Raw genomic sequence first — 14,210 nt, forward strand, 5'->3', positions numbered from 1 at the left:
CAACCTCCCTGTCTACAAATGGGGAAAACGGCACTGCCACGCTTCATGGAGGAGACATACCCCAAAGACCATGAAGGCTTTGGGCACTGGGAATGGAGCCAGGCAGCAGCCGCAGGTGACAAGGACGTCGGAGGATGCTGCTGCCAGCACACATATGCATTGGATGATGAAACATGCACAGATAATGGGACACAGGGCTGAGAGCTCTTGCTGAGCTGGTGAAGGTATGAACAGCTTCATCAGATGATTTTTTGTATTTGCTGGAAGTGGAAATTTTACAGGCACAACTCAGCATCTTAGGGAAGAGAGGGAAAAGCACCTTTGAATGTCGTGCTGTCATTTTTTCCCCGTAAATGCAATTGTCCCTTTCTATCAGGGCAATATTTCCTGCTTTTGTCTGCTGAGGGAAGGATGCAGGAGCATTGGCCAAGCCCAAATGAAGCTGCTCCCTTGCAGAGGGACAATCCCCCAAAACACTGCAATCTGCAGGCCTGGGAGGTGAAGCGTTAACGGGGTCGGTGCCCGAGGGAGGAGGTACAGGCTGCAGGGCCAAGCTCCCCCAGGAAACTTTATCCTGGAAAATGTGCGGGCCCATCACATTACTGGGAAGGGGCGGAGGGGGGAGAGAAAAGTGCTTCTAAAAATGGCTGGGGAGCTGCACAAGGAGCTGCAGCTGTCTCCTCAGACAGCAGCCTGGCCCCGGTGCCAGACCCCGTGACTCGGGGAGGTCGGGGCGACGCAGGGCGACAGCCACCACCGCAGGTGGACGAGGAGCAGGAGCTATTTTTGCCGACGTTCCTGCACCCCGTGCTGTGAGCACCAAGGACGGGAGGAGGCAACGCCAGGCTGGGCTGAAATCACCCCCATGGCTCTGCCAGTCTGGATGACAGTCCATGTTTTGGGGGTCTCCCAGTGGCGAGGGTGATTTTGGGGGAGAAAAGGGCTGCACGGAGCGGAGGGGTGTGAGTGGGGATTGTTGCGGGGTGCCGCAGCCGAGGATGCTTTATCCTATGGTCCCAGGGAAGTCATTGTTAGGGGGCTTAGGGCAGAGAGCAAAACCAAGTGAGGATGAAAGCAAAAAGAAAAGGCAGCTGGGAAAGACAGAGGGAGGCTCCTCGCTGCCAGACCCTCTCCAACAGGCAGAGGACGGAGATGGCTTTGTCAGCACCCCTAATCCCCCCAGCAGGTCACCCCACCCGGCCTTCACCTCCCCAAAACTCAGGTGAGTGAACCTGCTTCCCCATCACCCCTTGAAGAGCAAGCCGGTCAGTAAGAGACATGCAAAGCAGCTCACCCAAATCCGCAGGAGAAAGACAGAGAGCCCCGCTGGCCGGCCAGGACTGACTGGCGAGCCGAAGCAGCTGGCTGAGTAAGGAGGTATAAAAGGGCTTCTCGGGTGGCTCAGCAGAAAATCCACCTTCTCTTTAAGGGCATGGAGACCTTCTCAGACCAATGATGTGCAAGAGTCCCCGGTGCACCTCCCTTGGCCGGGGCAGGCGAGGCAGCCCCGCGGGAGAGGAGCAGCTCTGCCTGCCCTTGGGGAACGTCGCAGGAAGGAGGCTGCGGATCGTGCATCGCCCCCCCAGAAACCAACCAGTGGCAGTGTGTGGAAGAGCCATCCCTGAGGGAGCCATCCAGCACTGGCATCTTCTTTTAGACTACCACACAGGGAAATGTTTGCAGCTCCTCCCTGTGAGAAATATTTCAACACAACTACGTATTTATTTAAAAACAAAACCCAAAATCTGCTGCAGCACGTGGGGAGCAGCCTCACGCTACCAGCAAGAAAGGCAACCCCAAGTCTGCTGAGGGGCGCCCCACACCCACATCTCCACGGCCCAAGCAAGAAGCAGATGGAAATGGCACTGGAAATATTCACCAGCCCCATCCAGAGCACATGTTGTCTGTGTGTGTGTGTGTAGGGGATCCCATGGAGACAAGAGCCCAAATAGCTCCTGCCCTCCTCCCACAGACCAGGCGCTCCCTCCCCTGTCAGCCAAGGGATTTTGAGCTGATTCAGACACGGTCAGGACAAATTTTCCTCTCAGATATCATACAAATAGCAGCAAATCTGCTGCTGCAGCCTTCCTGTAGCATCACACGAGCAGTGCTGCAGGTGCTGACAAAGAAGACCAAGTTCTTGAGATGGGGCTGGGGTCTTGCTTCGGGGTCCTGTGTGGGCAAGGACGGGTCTGCTCAGGATTAGTCCCTCAAACATGGAGAGCTAGATGGCTCAGGTAGTGAAATCGTCACAACCCTGACATGGGGCAGGAGTCTCCGTGTCACTTCGTGCTGGCCTGTAGCTGGGAGATACCTGCAAGCCCTCCTGGGGTGTCTGCTTGGCCCAGCTCAAGCCGGCTTCTCAGAAAAAAATAAAGAACAGAGACTACAGTGAGTGCATTTGGGAAACAGACAGCAGCCACCTCAAACATTCAGCAGCAGAGGTCACCCAGAGAGGCACAGCTTAGCCACTTCACTTTTCCTTCAGTACTTACTCCAGGACAGCCACGCGTGACCCTAAAAAGTTAAACCAACTCTTTATTACTCTTTCCAAAGAGTCTGCAGCCATTTTCTTCAGCTCCCCACAGAACTATGTCCTCGCCCCTGCTGGCCCACCAGACAGCAGCTCTTGGAGGAGAGATCAAAGCCAGGGGGTGATGGGTTCAAGAAGTCCCCATGCCCAAGGAGCTGGGTTGTCTCCTCTTCAGCACGCTAGTACCATCAAGTGGGCAGGGGCCATGCGGTGACTTGGCTGGCATGACACCAGGGGACATTAAGCCTTGTTTCCAAGGATGATATTGTCAGAAAGAAGAAAAAAAACCACTAGCAGCCCAACAGCAGTAGTGCTCACGGTAAAAGCTCAGCAGGATGACTGAGGAATGGGGTGGCTGACTGCCTTTTCCCCAGATCACATCAGACCAAGGCACATAGCTCCCACCCTGCCCAGGACGTCCCCTCTCCCTCTGGCGTGTCCCCAGGAGCTCCCCAAGCTCTACTTCTGCCAGCACCAGCCTCTAGGAGCTGCTGCAAAGCAAAGCCATCACCTTTGCATCCTGTGCCAGCACTGTCCTACACACACCCCAGCTACAGTTTTCTCTTTCCCCAGGAGATGGGGTTCAGGTTATTTTCCTTTTGTCTCCTCTTCTTCGGGGCTGCTGGCAAACAGCACAGCCACCGTGCCCCTTTTAGCTCCATGCCACCTTCCTTGACAGGGAGTGCTTCAGGCACACCAAGCTGGCAGTGCCAGGCTGCAGGGACATCTCCAAAGCCACCAGCATGTCCTGATGGTGTTCCTGGATGTTCAGCGGGTACCGTGCCCTCACAAACCCGTAGGCTGCCAGGAGTCCCATGCTGTGCTTGACCATCAGGTACTGGATGACACAAGTAGGACCTAAAGAGTAACCATCCCTGCAGTGGATGAGGACACGCTTCCCTTTCTCCATCGAGGCTTCGATGCACTCATTGATGTCCAGGAAGCAGGGCTGCCCTATTTCGTGATGACCCCCGTGCAGGGAAGCCCTGATGTCAACCCTGAGCCGTGGCCAGCTGTGCCTGAAGCCTGCCCGGCCACAGGTGCAGGGGATGATGCTCAGGCTGCGGTCCCTGGGCAGGGAGCTCACGTCAATGATGCTGTCGATGCCATTCGTGCACAGCGCCCGCCCGCTGTAGGCGGCGTTGAGGTTCCCCAGGTAGATGCAGTCAGTTATCCGAGCGATGATGGGTCCTGCGAAGGGGAAACATGCAGGTTCCTCTGGGTTGGGGCCAGGGTGCTCTTCGGGATTCAGGTTCTTCTTCTTCCAGCTCCCCCTCTGAGTTTTCTTGGGGCCAGCGCAGGGCAGAGGGATGGAGCCAGGCTTGGAGCCCTGTGACAGCGGTGAGAAGAGGGGGAAGCAGCTGGCAAGCTTGGCCTCAGAAGGAGAGGGTAATGGATGAGGCAGGAGAGGAGGATGGGAGGGACCAGGTCTGAGGGCACAAGGAAGGGACACCAACACCGGGGAGCCCAAGCTGTGTGCCGGTCCTCTGCTGTCAGCCTCCTCCACCTGCAGGACAGGGAAGGACTGGTGAGAGTGCAGAAACTCAGCTCTCGGCTGCTCGAGCGAGGAGACGTGAGCAGGCATTGGGACCCCAACCCACCCACAGATACTAGAGCCCCCGAGGGCCTTGCACATCCCCAGTACCCAAACACCCACCCCATTGCCCCGCACAGAGGTATGGGTGTGCGGCAGGTGCCCACCTGGACCCCCAGACCACTCCTCCAGCCCTGGTATGCTGTGCTTTTGGGGCCATCCCTTCCTGCTGACGGTGACCAGCGGGGTGACTGGGGCATCCTGCCAGGCTGTGGGGCTGCAGACACCTCCTCCCCGGGCTTCTCTCCTCGTGCCTCACTGCTACTCGTCATCAGGTTTGGGCAAGAGCCTGGAGGAACAGAACAAGTCAGCACAGGCACACAAGTACTGACACACAAGGGCTTTCATGAGCAGCAGCGACATCTGCCCTCTGAACCTGCCTCCAGCGATGGAGAGGACACGTTGAGAGCCAAAGCGAGGGGCCCTGAGCTCAGGACTCACTCCTCGCTGGAGCTTTTCCCACTGCCAACACGTGCACTTCGGCAGAAGGTGCCTTAGCCCCTGCCCTTGGAAAAGCCGACAGCCAACCCCTTGGACCAGCGCTAGTGTACCCAGGAGGTGATCCATCCGGCATTCCCACCGAGCCTGCCCCGGGGTAGAATTACTGCAGCGACCTGACACCTGGGCACGGTCCTCCGTGTGGCTGCACGACCTCAGACCCTGCTAGAGACCAGAGCAGGAGCCAGGACGTGCCTGGAGAGCAGACCGAGACCTCCGTGTGATTAAATGAGTAAGGTTTCAGCATGCCTCTGCAACCAAAATGTTTTTCAGGCTCTCCATGCCAAAATGAGGCTGCAGAGAGAATACTTTTTTAGAGTGAAAATAATAACGTAATGAGAAGTGGCAACTGAGATCAAAAACAAAGGCGATAAAGCGCAAAGCACTTCCCTCCCCAAGGTTAGTGACTGCCCTGCAAACCAGTGACCACATCGGTTACGATCCTTTAGAAATTATCCATTTCAACCCCACCATTGTTTTTTACATGTAGTTTTGTTACTGTTTGGTGTTTTTTATTTTTTTCCCCCAAGTACCACGTGAGCCAAGAAACCACATTTTAGAAAAACCAGTAGTGGTGAAGCCCCTCGGCGGCCTCACCCACCTGTGCAGCACTGCGGGAGAGCCATGGGAGAAGTCAGCCGCCAGGAGATGGGCCTCTGCAAGGTCCTCTGGAGGTGCTCCATGATTCGGCCTGGGCACGAAAGGGATGAGCACAGACTGCTGAAAAACTCCGCACCCAGCTGAGTGCCCAGCTGAGCAATGCCCACCCTGCCGGCCTGCGAGAAGTCACCGGAGGCAGGCACCCACTCACCCGTGACACCCTTCTTCTTCGGGGGGCACTTTGTGCCCTCCAGCATGACAGCCACAGCGTCTTTGTGCTGCTTCTCCAGCGGCTCCATGCTGCCAAGCCTGAAATATGGAGAAGCAGGAGGTTTGGGTTTCTTTCTGTCTGCCTACAAAGCTGAGATAGAAGGAGCTGCTGAGGAGCTGGGGTTATCTCTGCACCCCCGTTATCAGCCCTGGGGTGTTCAGGATGGAGTCATCCTGTGGTGGAAGTGCTCCTGGGGACACCTCCGTGCCATGAGTGATCCAGGAGCAACGTGAGCCCAGGCTGGGGCAGGAATAGCCCCAGATACCAGAGCCCCAGCAGCAGGTAGTAAGAGTGGGAAAAAGAGTGGGAGTAGGGATAGGAGAAGGGGCAGGGGATAGGAGACTTAAAAAACCTTCATTATCTGCAATTTAAAAGCAAGTATTTCTGTAAGTGGGATGAGAAGGTGACAGCTTACAGAAGCCAGCAGAACAGTGATTATTCAGCACCTCCAAAGAGGTTAGTTTTATTAACACAAATATTTGCTGTCCCGGCACTCAGTCTTTTAATTCCCTTGAATGTAGAGCCTTAGAGAAACCTTTGCACGTGAGCCAAGCTAGCTGTCCCCCAGAATCTGGGCGTAAAACCTTTACAGCTCACAGATCCTTGCATCCCTTTCTTCAGATACCTGCTTGCCTCGAGGCACAAACTACGAGCCACAACAGGGTGCCGGCAGCACAGCACCCAGCTATCGGAAGCACCCGGAAGGGAAGGGGATGAGGAAACGGCAGAGGATGGGAAAAAGTGAAGGGGGTCAGGAAAAGGCTCCTTGCCCCTCTGAGAAACCAGCAGCCTCACCCACGGCAGGCCCGCTCCCCCCGCTCGCAGTCCAGCACAAAGACCCCCGCTCCTTCCCACGCCCCCCGGCCCTTTCCGATCCCCCTTCCCCACAGCAACCGCCCCACACGGTTTGGGACCCTGCCCTAAAACATCCCCCCACACCCAGCCCTGGGGATTTACCGTGGGCAGGGGCACAATGCCAGCGCCTGTGGGGCCGGGACCCCCGTCTCGCACCCCAGGGAGCAGCAGCAGCAGCGGGGCAGCCTGGGAGATGTAGTTTCGGGAAGCATCCCGCTCTCGGCACTTTTATTTATTTATTTATTTTTAAATCAACTTTCTTTCCCCCTGAAACCACATAAAAAATGTACACTGTAAAAGAAAAAAAGCTACAGCCTGCATAAGGTCCTGTAAACCCAGGAGCTCTGGAGTTTCAGAAGAGGAATGCTTTGCATGGCAAAGTTTCACCATAGGATTGTGAGATAAATATTCATTAAGTAACATCATTATAAAATGTGCACACTCCTTGTGAGAGAAGCTTAGATAGTCTCCAGTGCACAAAAACTGTGAGACCAGCCAAAAAAAAATCTGAGGCTGGAGGACAGCCAGCACATAGCCAGGCTGAACGATGACAGCCCATAATCATTTTTGTCTCACAGCAGACGAATGGTGACAAGCATGTATAATGCTCAGCATTCGCCTGGTGCAGCTCTCCAGGCTGGTTTCCTGAAGCACAGGGACAAGTAATCATAAAATCACTGAGCGAGAGAATAATTCACTTGGGAGGGACTCCTGGAGGTCGCCTGCTGCAGCCCCAGCCCAGGGCAGGGCCACCAGTGGGGTTAGGTCCGGAGCGAGGTCCTGCTCAGAGCCAGGGGCAGCATCTCATCAAGGTGTGAACATCCTCGGGGATGGAGATCCCACACCCCTACCAAGGTTTGACCCCTCAGGGTGATTGCCCCCTCATAACTAATTTTATTTCCTTTATAATTTGGGTCCACAGCCTCCCGACCTGCCACCCCACAGGCTGAGCCTCCTGGCTTCGGATCTCTTCCTTCCTCCCCCAAACCCACCAGCAAAACCCCCTCTGCCCCGGCAGTGCAGGACCAGGCCGTTCTGCCTCGCACCCGTGCTCGTTTGTAGAGGAAGGAGACCTCGTGAGGAGGCAGAGCTCCGGCTGGGAGCACAGATGACACAGAGACCCAGATCACAGCACGTACCTGCCCTGCCCTCTAGATGCAGACACGGGAATCCAGCGCAGACACGAGCTGAGGCTGGTTTCCCTCTCACCCAACAGCGCTTCCCATTGCACCTTCCACCAGGGCACCCTGCTCGTGAGGCTCATTTCCACACTCAGCCCCCCAAGGAACATCGCTTGGACAGGAGACACGGGGCGGGCAGGGGGACAGCGGGCCGTGGGGACGTGCTGGTGGGGATACAAGGAGAGGGAAAAGCAACACCAGAGCTAGAAAGCAGCCCTGGCAGGGCATTAAAAGCCAGAGCTGGGTGGATACTATCCCCACCCAGGCACCTTTCCCTCTTGAGCAAACACCTCAGCCGGCAGCTCTGTACCTCCCCGAGGCTCACCTGGGGCAGCACGGAGCCTGCCCAGCTGGGTGCTCACGCCTGGGGTCCCCAGCTGTCCCAAAAATCTCCCCTAGAGCTGCTCCCTTTTGCACAGCCCCTCCTAGCTTGGTTTAAGGCTGACGGTTTAATTCACCCAGCGTCCTTTTGCAAGCATTTCTCAGGTGACTGATTTCCTCCTCCATTTCCTTAAGGGCAGCCAGCTGATGCTGTTTTCCCAGTAGAAGCCCCCCTCTCCTTGTCATAGCCATCCCAAAACAACACTGTCATCTCTCCCCTCACCACGGCCGTAGCAAAGCCCGGGTAACATTTATTAAACAGCAGACATGGCGGCTTTTTATAGTCAAGCTCAGGTCATTAATCTCTATCAAGAGCTTCCATAATCTTCTCCAGCATCACCGTATTTGCTTAACTCTCTCATAGTCACTCTGTGGAGCTGGGGATAATTGCAGATTAACCGCTTTTCAATATTAATGGCTCTTCATTAATGCTTGGGGCTCTCCCCCTTCAGAGCCCACGGCTTCCCACAGGCTGCTCGGTGCAAATTACTTTCCTTTTGTCTTTTGAGGCCACATACGGTGATACAAGCCCAAATCTCCACCGTGCTGTGGCTGCTTTGATGCAGAAGGCCAGGAGAGAGAAGGTTTTTTCCAAGCGCATTTCAGAGCAGGAGCAATCCCCTCCGGTGTGCTGGTGCTCGGGTGGGAACGGGAAGGGGTCAGGCAGTATCTGAGCCAATCTGGCTTAACTCTTCTCATCTGAAGCAAAGAGGCTCTTCCTTATTAGCTCCTTGAAATACTAATTCGGGGAGCTAGGAGGCTCCTGGGCTTTGGAGTTAGGCCAACGCAGGGAGCTTCCACCTGCAGGGGGCTCAGAGGAGCCACCCTGTCCCAGCAGGGATCTTTCCTTCCATATCCCCCATGTATCTCAAGGCCCCACGAGGCAGGACAGGGGGGCACAAGCGGACTGTGTGAAACCCACCCTGAACTGAGATGAGGGCTGCAGCCCAGCCTTCATCAGTGTAGGGTGCTCAAAGCATGAAAGCAAGAGGACAAGGTGCACGCTCAGCACCACCCCACCCCAGCAGCACCTCCAGGTTTGGGGTTAAAACCCCATGGACTTGGCTCTGTAGGACCACATGGGGTGGATGGAGCCAGCACTGCAGCTCCATCTGCAGGGTCCATAGGGATGGTTGCTGGTGAGTCCCACCCCCTGGGACACACCTCAGGGTGCACAACCCAGCACGGGCCAAAATGAGGCCAGGAAGAGGCTAAGAGTGAAGCTGTATGGACAACTAGGGGCTGATTTTGCTGTTTCTTTTAGCCGCTTGCCAGGACACAAAGTGTACTTATCACAGAATCAGTAAATAGTCCCATGTCTCCAATGCTTTCCTCACCAGCCCATCCTCTTCCTCTCCCCGCAAGCCTCTTAGGGTGCTTCAAGATCTTGGTCTCAGTTAAAAACACTGAAAATTTAAGTTAAAAACTTCAAAAATGCCCAGGGACTCTGTTTTTCCATGAGTCTTTCTGTATTTGTCCCCCTAGCCTGAGAGGGGCTGGGACAAGCTGGATCCGCATCCACACCATCCCCTCCAGCATCCCCCCGGTGCAGAGCTGCCCTGCTCTGGCATTGCCCAGGGCATGAGCTGCACCAGCAGCCAGCTCCCCTCTTGGCCAAGAAGAGCCCTCAACCCATTTGGGGCTCTCACCCCCTCTATCTGGTGGCCAGGGGCAGCTTGAGGTGGGACTTCAGCCCCAGGGCTTTGTCCACCACGTCGGCGGGCTGCAGGCTGTGCCACTGGGCCAGGGGCCGGCGCGGGTTGGCCAGCATGTCGGACCAGTGCCGCAGCTGGTTGCCCGTGGCCCGGCAGCCCAGGAAGAGTTTGCCGATGGGCTCGTTCTTGGTCACTCTGTCGTAGTCCCAGATGGAGATGACAACATCCACGTTCTGGTGGGGACAGAAGAAAGAGCATCAGTTGGACCCGCATCTGCCCAGGGACCTGCTCAGAGATAGGTGCTGCAGGGAAACCCACCTGAATCTGATTGAAAGGCACCTCAAAGACAAACACCTCATTGAAGTAAGGGGTCAAGGTGTTTTTCTTCACACTTGTTGTCTTCTTCTTCCATTTCTTCCTGTTCAGAATGAGATGCACCTTGACAAAGGGATCTGAGGAGAGAGAGGACACAGTTCCACACCAAGATCTGCAAAGCCCTGAGAGCTCTTGGTGCTATCATTAGCACCAGGTAGGGAGCCGTGAGCACGAGCAGCTCCTGCCAACCTGCCAGCCCATGGGAGTCCATCCGTTTCAGCTTCTTGGCTTCCAGTATGAGCACCGTCAGCTTGCCGGTGCTGGGGACGTAGCGCAGCGAGAAGCAGATGTCTCCCAGGTGCTCTTGCTGATGGAGACATGGGCAATGAGCGGGGGTAGCGGGCACAGGAGGTGCTCTCGAGGTGGACGAGACCCAAAGCTTTACCTCCTTACAGGTTGGCAAGAGGAACAACAACGTGTCCCTCCCGGGGGCTTTTCTCACCAACCTCAACTTTGCTGGCCACTGCCAGGTCGCTCCACTGCTCGATGACATGCTGCAGGTTGACGCTGGCCAGTGGCAGGCGGACCTCGCCGATGGTGTCGTGCTTGGCAAAGCGGTTGAAGTCGTGGATCTGCATCACCAGCATGGACTCGGACACCTCCGCCTGGGGCAGCTGCAGGGGAGGACCCACGCAGGATGGGGTGACAGACACAATGACAGCAAAGGTATCTCCCTGCCTGGAGAGCAGCACCCATGCACTGCTCCCGATGGGATGAAGGAACCATCATCAGCCAGGGCATCCTACCTGGAAAGTGAAGCTCTCATTGAAGACAGGGCTCAGGGTCTTGCGGTAAACCTTGGTCTCATACTTCTTCCTCATATCAGACGTCAGGTAGACGATAACATAAGGGTCAGACGTGCCCCCCTTGTCCATGGCCTTCAGATCAGCTGCTTGCTTCACGCCGACCTTCAGCTTGAAAGGAACGACGCACGAGGTCACCGCGCGGAGGAGGATGGGGACAGGTGAAAAGCAAGCAAGCGCACAGGGAAGATGTCACCACGCCATGTCAGCGTGAAAGCCAGCAGGGTAGGGACAGAAGGTACAGCAGGGATGGATGTCTGGGTCCTGATGGGCCACGGAAGTACCATGCAAGAGCCCAGCCTCACAGCAGCCCCACCTCCTGTGCGTGGAAGTTGTACTCCAGCGAGTACTGCAGCTTTCCTCGCCCCATCTGCTCCGGGCCCAGCTCCAGGTCCTCCATCTCGGGCTGGACCTGCGGCAGAGAGCAGCACAACCCTCAGGGTGGGGTCTCGAATGCTCAGGTGTGTCCCCATGCATGGATGGGACCCCCAGATCTGTTCCCAGCCCATGGGGACCAGGCTGAGTGCTTACGTCCCCGCTGTCTGTCCAGGCACAATGCACTGTGCAGACCAAGATGCTCCAAAGATGAGGTTTAAAGGAGCCATCCCCCCAGGAAATCCCATCTACAACCAGTCCCACTGCTCTGGGGACCAGGGGGAGAGACGGGCAGTGCAGGGCAAACCTCCCTGCTAGGAGGGTGGTGGGGAAGAGGGGAAAGGAGGACGCACAAGGCTGGCTGTGGTGGAGCTGCTGAGGGCATGCAGGGTGACTTTCTCCTTCTTCTTGGGCTTCTTCTTGGCACAGCAGCACCTGATGATGCAGATGAGGAAGAGGAGGAGGAGAACAGCCACCGCCAGCGCCACGGCAATGAGTGCCCATCTGGGTACTGGTGCAACGAGGCGGACAGAAGAGTTAAAACCAAACAAAAACATGCAGAGTGCATTTATATTCCCCTCCTGGTGTTACAGCATTACAAAGTTGCATTTGGGGGGCTTGACCCTAAAATTCTGAAAAGGCCCAGCGCTAGGAAGCTGCAGGTAGAGACCATGCCTGACACGGGTAACAAGGATCTCTCTTGGGCAGGTGTGGGGCTGCTCTGCAGCATGCCTGGCCATGGTGGGCTTCACACCCCTTTGGAAAAAAGGATTTGGAAGGGGGGAGAAGAAGGGATGAAACCTGGGACAGAGGCAGGGCCCCTAGGATAACACTTCCCAAGGGAGTAGGGCAAGAGCAGCCCCAGCTGTACTCACATGGGATGTGGCCAACGAAGCCACTGAGGAAGCCCGGCGGAGCTGTGGTGGCCACAGGGCTACCGGGGAGTGGGGAGGCTGTGGCCCCACTGATCCTCGATGCCTTGGCCATGGAGAAGTGCGGGTGACCTGGGGAGGCAAACAAAATGAACAGGGTGGGGATTTCCTTTCCAGAAGCACATGTGCTGCTGGTGGCGCAGAGATTTAATGAGTAAACACAATTAAAATCCTAAGATAAAGACCAGAGTAAGCATTTAGGGCTCGGCTGCTTTGGAAATGAGGTGTGAAATGGAGCAGAGCAGCCTCCACAGGCAGGACGGTCTCTGCTCGAGCTGGTTTTTCATTTAATCCCCATCTCCCCTCTGTGGCCAATTCCTTTACTTCATTGCAGCCCTTCCCTCCCCTCTCGCAGGGCTCGGGGTTTGCTCCGTCGCTCGCAGCTGGTGGCCACACGATGGGTGCCAGCAGTGCCACCATGCCAGCTTGGAAACTGCGTCAGCCTGGCTGGTGCACATGGCAACGCTGACGTGCATTAAGGGCAGGCTTCACGTTTAAACCAAAACTGGTGTTGTTTTTTTATTATTATTATTTTAATTGATGGGCTCTCCTCACATGAACGTTTCATTGTAACCTAAGCTTTCTTCTCTCCCTGCTTTGGATGATGAGCAGCAGCAGGGCTGCTACGACTTGGGGTTGAAGGAGCCAGCCGAAGAGCACATCTCATGCTAGAAGCCTCCAAAGGGACCAGAAAACACTCTCCACAGCCTCCTGGAGGCCAGCCTCTAAGGAACCGTGGCCCGGGGCGTGTTCCTCCCAGTATGGTGACGAGGGCCCGCAAGTATGCGTGTGTTTACCTTGGCCACACCAGCACTGCAGGGCTCCTTGCACAGGGATGCTCTTTAATTTTATTTTATTATTTTTTAAGACAATAGGGCTCTTCTGCTTGCTGGCAGAGGGGTGAAGAAGAGCTCTTTATCCCTGCTGGGGCAGCGGGATGCAGGTTAAATGACTTGCCCAGGACCATCTGGGACATCGGTGTCATTGGAAACTCACGCTCAGCTCACAGCCTCCCCATCAAGTTTTAGTGGTCTTTTTCTCCTGTCCCCACATGCAGAAAGCAGCAGCAGCCTGGTGATGCACCTTCGTTATTCAGGAGGCTCCAGCTTTGGGTAGTGGCAGCGTTGGCAAGCAGATGCCCACCCCGCATGGGTTGAGATGTTTCATCACGTTTTTCCCAACAGAGCCCCATGCTGTCTGGTTTCAGTCCCATTTAAAAGGAAAAAGCCCAGCCCAGCCCTGTGAGGTGACCTAAGCCGCTGTTTTGGGGACAATCGGGACAACCCAGCCACCCCCTGGGAGCACCAAGCATTCCTGCTTCTGCAAAAGGACTTGGGGAGCCCTGCCCTTCTCCCCCATCCCATGCGGACCGGGGTCCCAAAACCAAACTTACCGCAGTGTCTCCTTCCCAGCCTCAGTCTCCCTTCCCCTCTGCTTGGGCTCCTGGTCCAGCCACGGCACGTGGCAGGGACATGCTGTGGGACAAGACGGGTCCCTGACAGGCACGGGGCTGGGGGCACAGCAGGGCCGGTGACTTCCCCACGCACAGCACAGCCGAAACTGGAAAGTCTGCTTTGCCAGCCCAGGAACCGAGCTCCTCGGCCAGCCCCACCTTGCCGCTGACCCAAGCGGTGCTCACACAGGCGAAAAGCCAGCGGGGAACTCCCTGCCTGAGCAGGAAGCACAACCTGCGCTCCTGGCTGCAGCGAGCCGGCCAGCATCGCTGCTGGGGACAAATCCAAACCTCCAGGCCAGCCTGGCAGCAGTGCCAGGACGGGGCACAGCACGAGGCTCCGTGCACTTAGTGCAAGGGGATGGGTCAGGGGTGATTTCAGCAGCATCTCCCCCTCAAACTGATCCTCGTTTCTTCCCCAGCTGTCAATTCAGCCTAAAAACTGCCTTGTCCCTGCAGATATTTAGGGCTGCTGTTGGAAGTGGGGAGCAATATCATGAGCGCCCAATGCCCAAAAGCAGCAGCACACCCAAAAAATAAGGAGAGGCCCCAGAAACCATGCTGGGTCACCCGTCCCTCTGGATTTTCCTGAAGCCACTGAGGCATTGCCACACCCTAGAGAGGTGCCAGGGATATCCTTAGCCCCCACAACACAACCCTGCTCACAAGCACCCTGAGATCCTGCTGCATGGAGAAACATCATC

The 14,210-nt window shown here is 56.1% G+C and overlaps 2 protein-coding genes across 9 annotated transcripts; both read right to left on the bottom strand.

Annotated features, from left to right (window-relative positions):
• Positions 1-1,822: 1,822 nt before the first annotated feature.
• On the bottom strand, positions 1,823-7,995 carry LOC310900479 (uncharacterized protein). Of its 7 annotated transcripts, none has more exons than XM_083838539.1 (6): positions 7,858-7,995; positions 7,491-7,696; positions 5,437-5,534; positions 5,227-5,316; positions 4,235-4,416; positions 1,823-3,863 (listed from the first exon to the last, which is right to left on the bottom strand). In XM_083838539.1, exons 2-6 carry the CDS (start codon positions 7,640-7,642, stop codon positions 3,186-3,188), a joined length of 1,200 nt encoding a protein of 399 aa, XP_083694665.1. In that variant the 5' UTR covers positions 7,643-7,696; positions 7,858-7,995; the 3' UTR covers positions 1,823-3,185. The 7 variants fall into 7 exon arrangements, with proteins under 7 accessions (XP_083694665.1, XP_083694659.1, XP_083694661.1 ...); XM_083838533.1 differs by having other exon boundaries at positions 1,823-4,040; positions 7,858-7,992; XM_083838535.1 differs by lacking the exon at positions 7,858-7,995 and adding an exon at positions 6,454-6,618 and having other exon boundaries at positions 1,823-4,040; positions 7,491-7,616.
• Positions 7,996-9,369: 1,374 nt separating this feature from the next.
• SYT8 (synaptotagmin 8) lies at positions 9,370-13,908 on the bottom strand. Of its 2 annotated transcripts, none has more exons than XM_083838529.1 (9): positions 13,447-13,908; positions 11,997-12,125; positions 11,475-11,632; positions 11,063-11,158; positions 10,690-10,857; positions 10,390-10,557; positions 10,133-10,250; positions 9,887-10,020; positions 9,370-9,801 (listed from the first exon to the last, which is right to left on the bottom strand). In XM_083838529.1, exons 1-9 carry the CDS (start codon positions 13,892-13,894, stop codon positions 9,568-9,570), a joined length of 1,653 nt encoding a protein of 550 aa, XP_083694655.1. In that variant the 5' UTR covers positions 13,895-13,908; the 3' UTR covers positions 9,370-9,567. The 2 variants fall into 2 exon arrangements, with proteins under 2 accessions (XP_083694655.1, XP_083694656.1); XM_083838530.1 differs by lacking the exon at positions 13,447-13,908 and adding an exon at positions 13,050-13,375 and having other exon boundaries at positions 9,371-9,801.
• Between the last annotated feature and the right edge of the window lie 302 nt (positions 13,909-14,210).

The sequence above is a fragment of the Anser anser genome (genome assembly GCF_964211835.1).
Source record: "Anser anser genome assembly, chromosome: 5".
NCBI lineage: Eukaryota > Metazoa > Chordata > Aves > Anseriformes > Anatidae > Anser > Anser anser.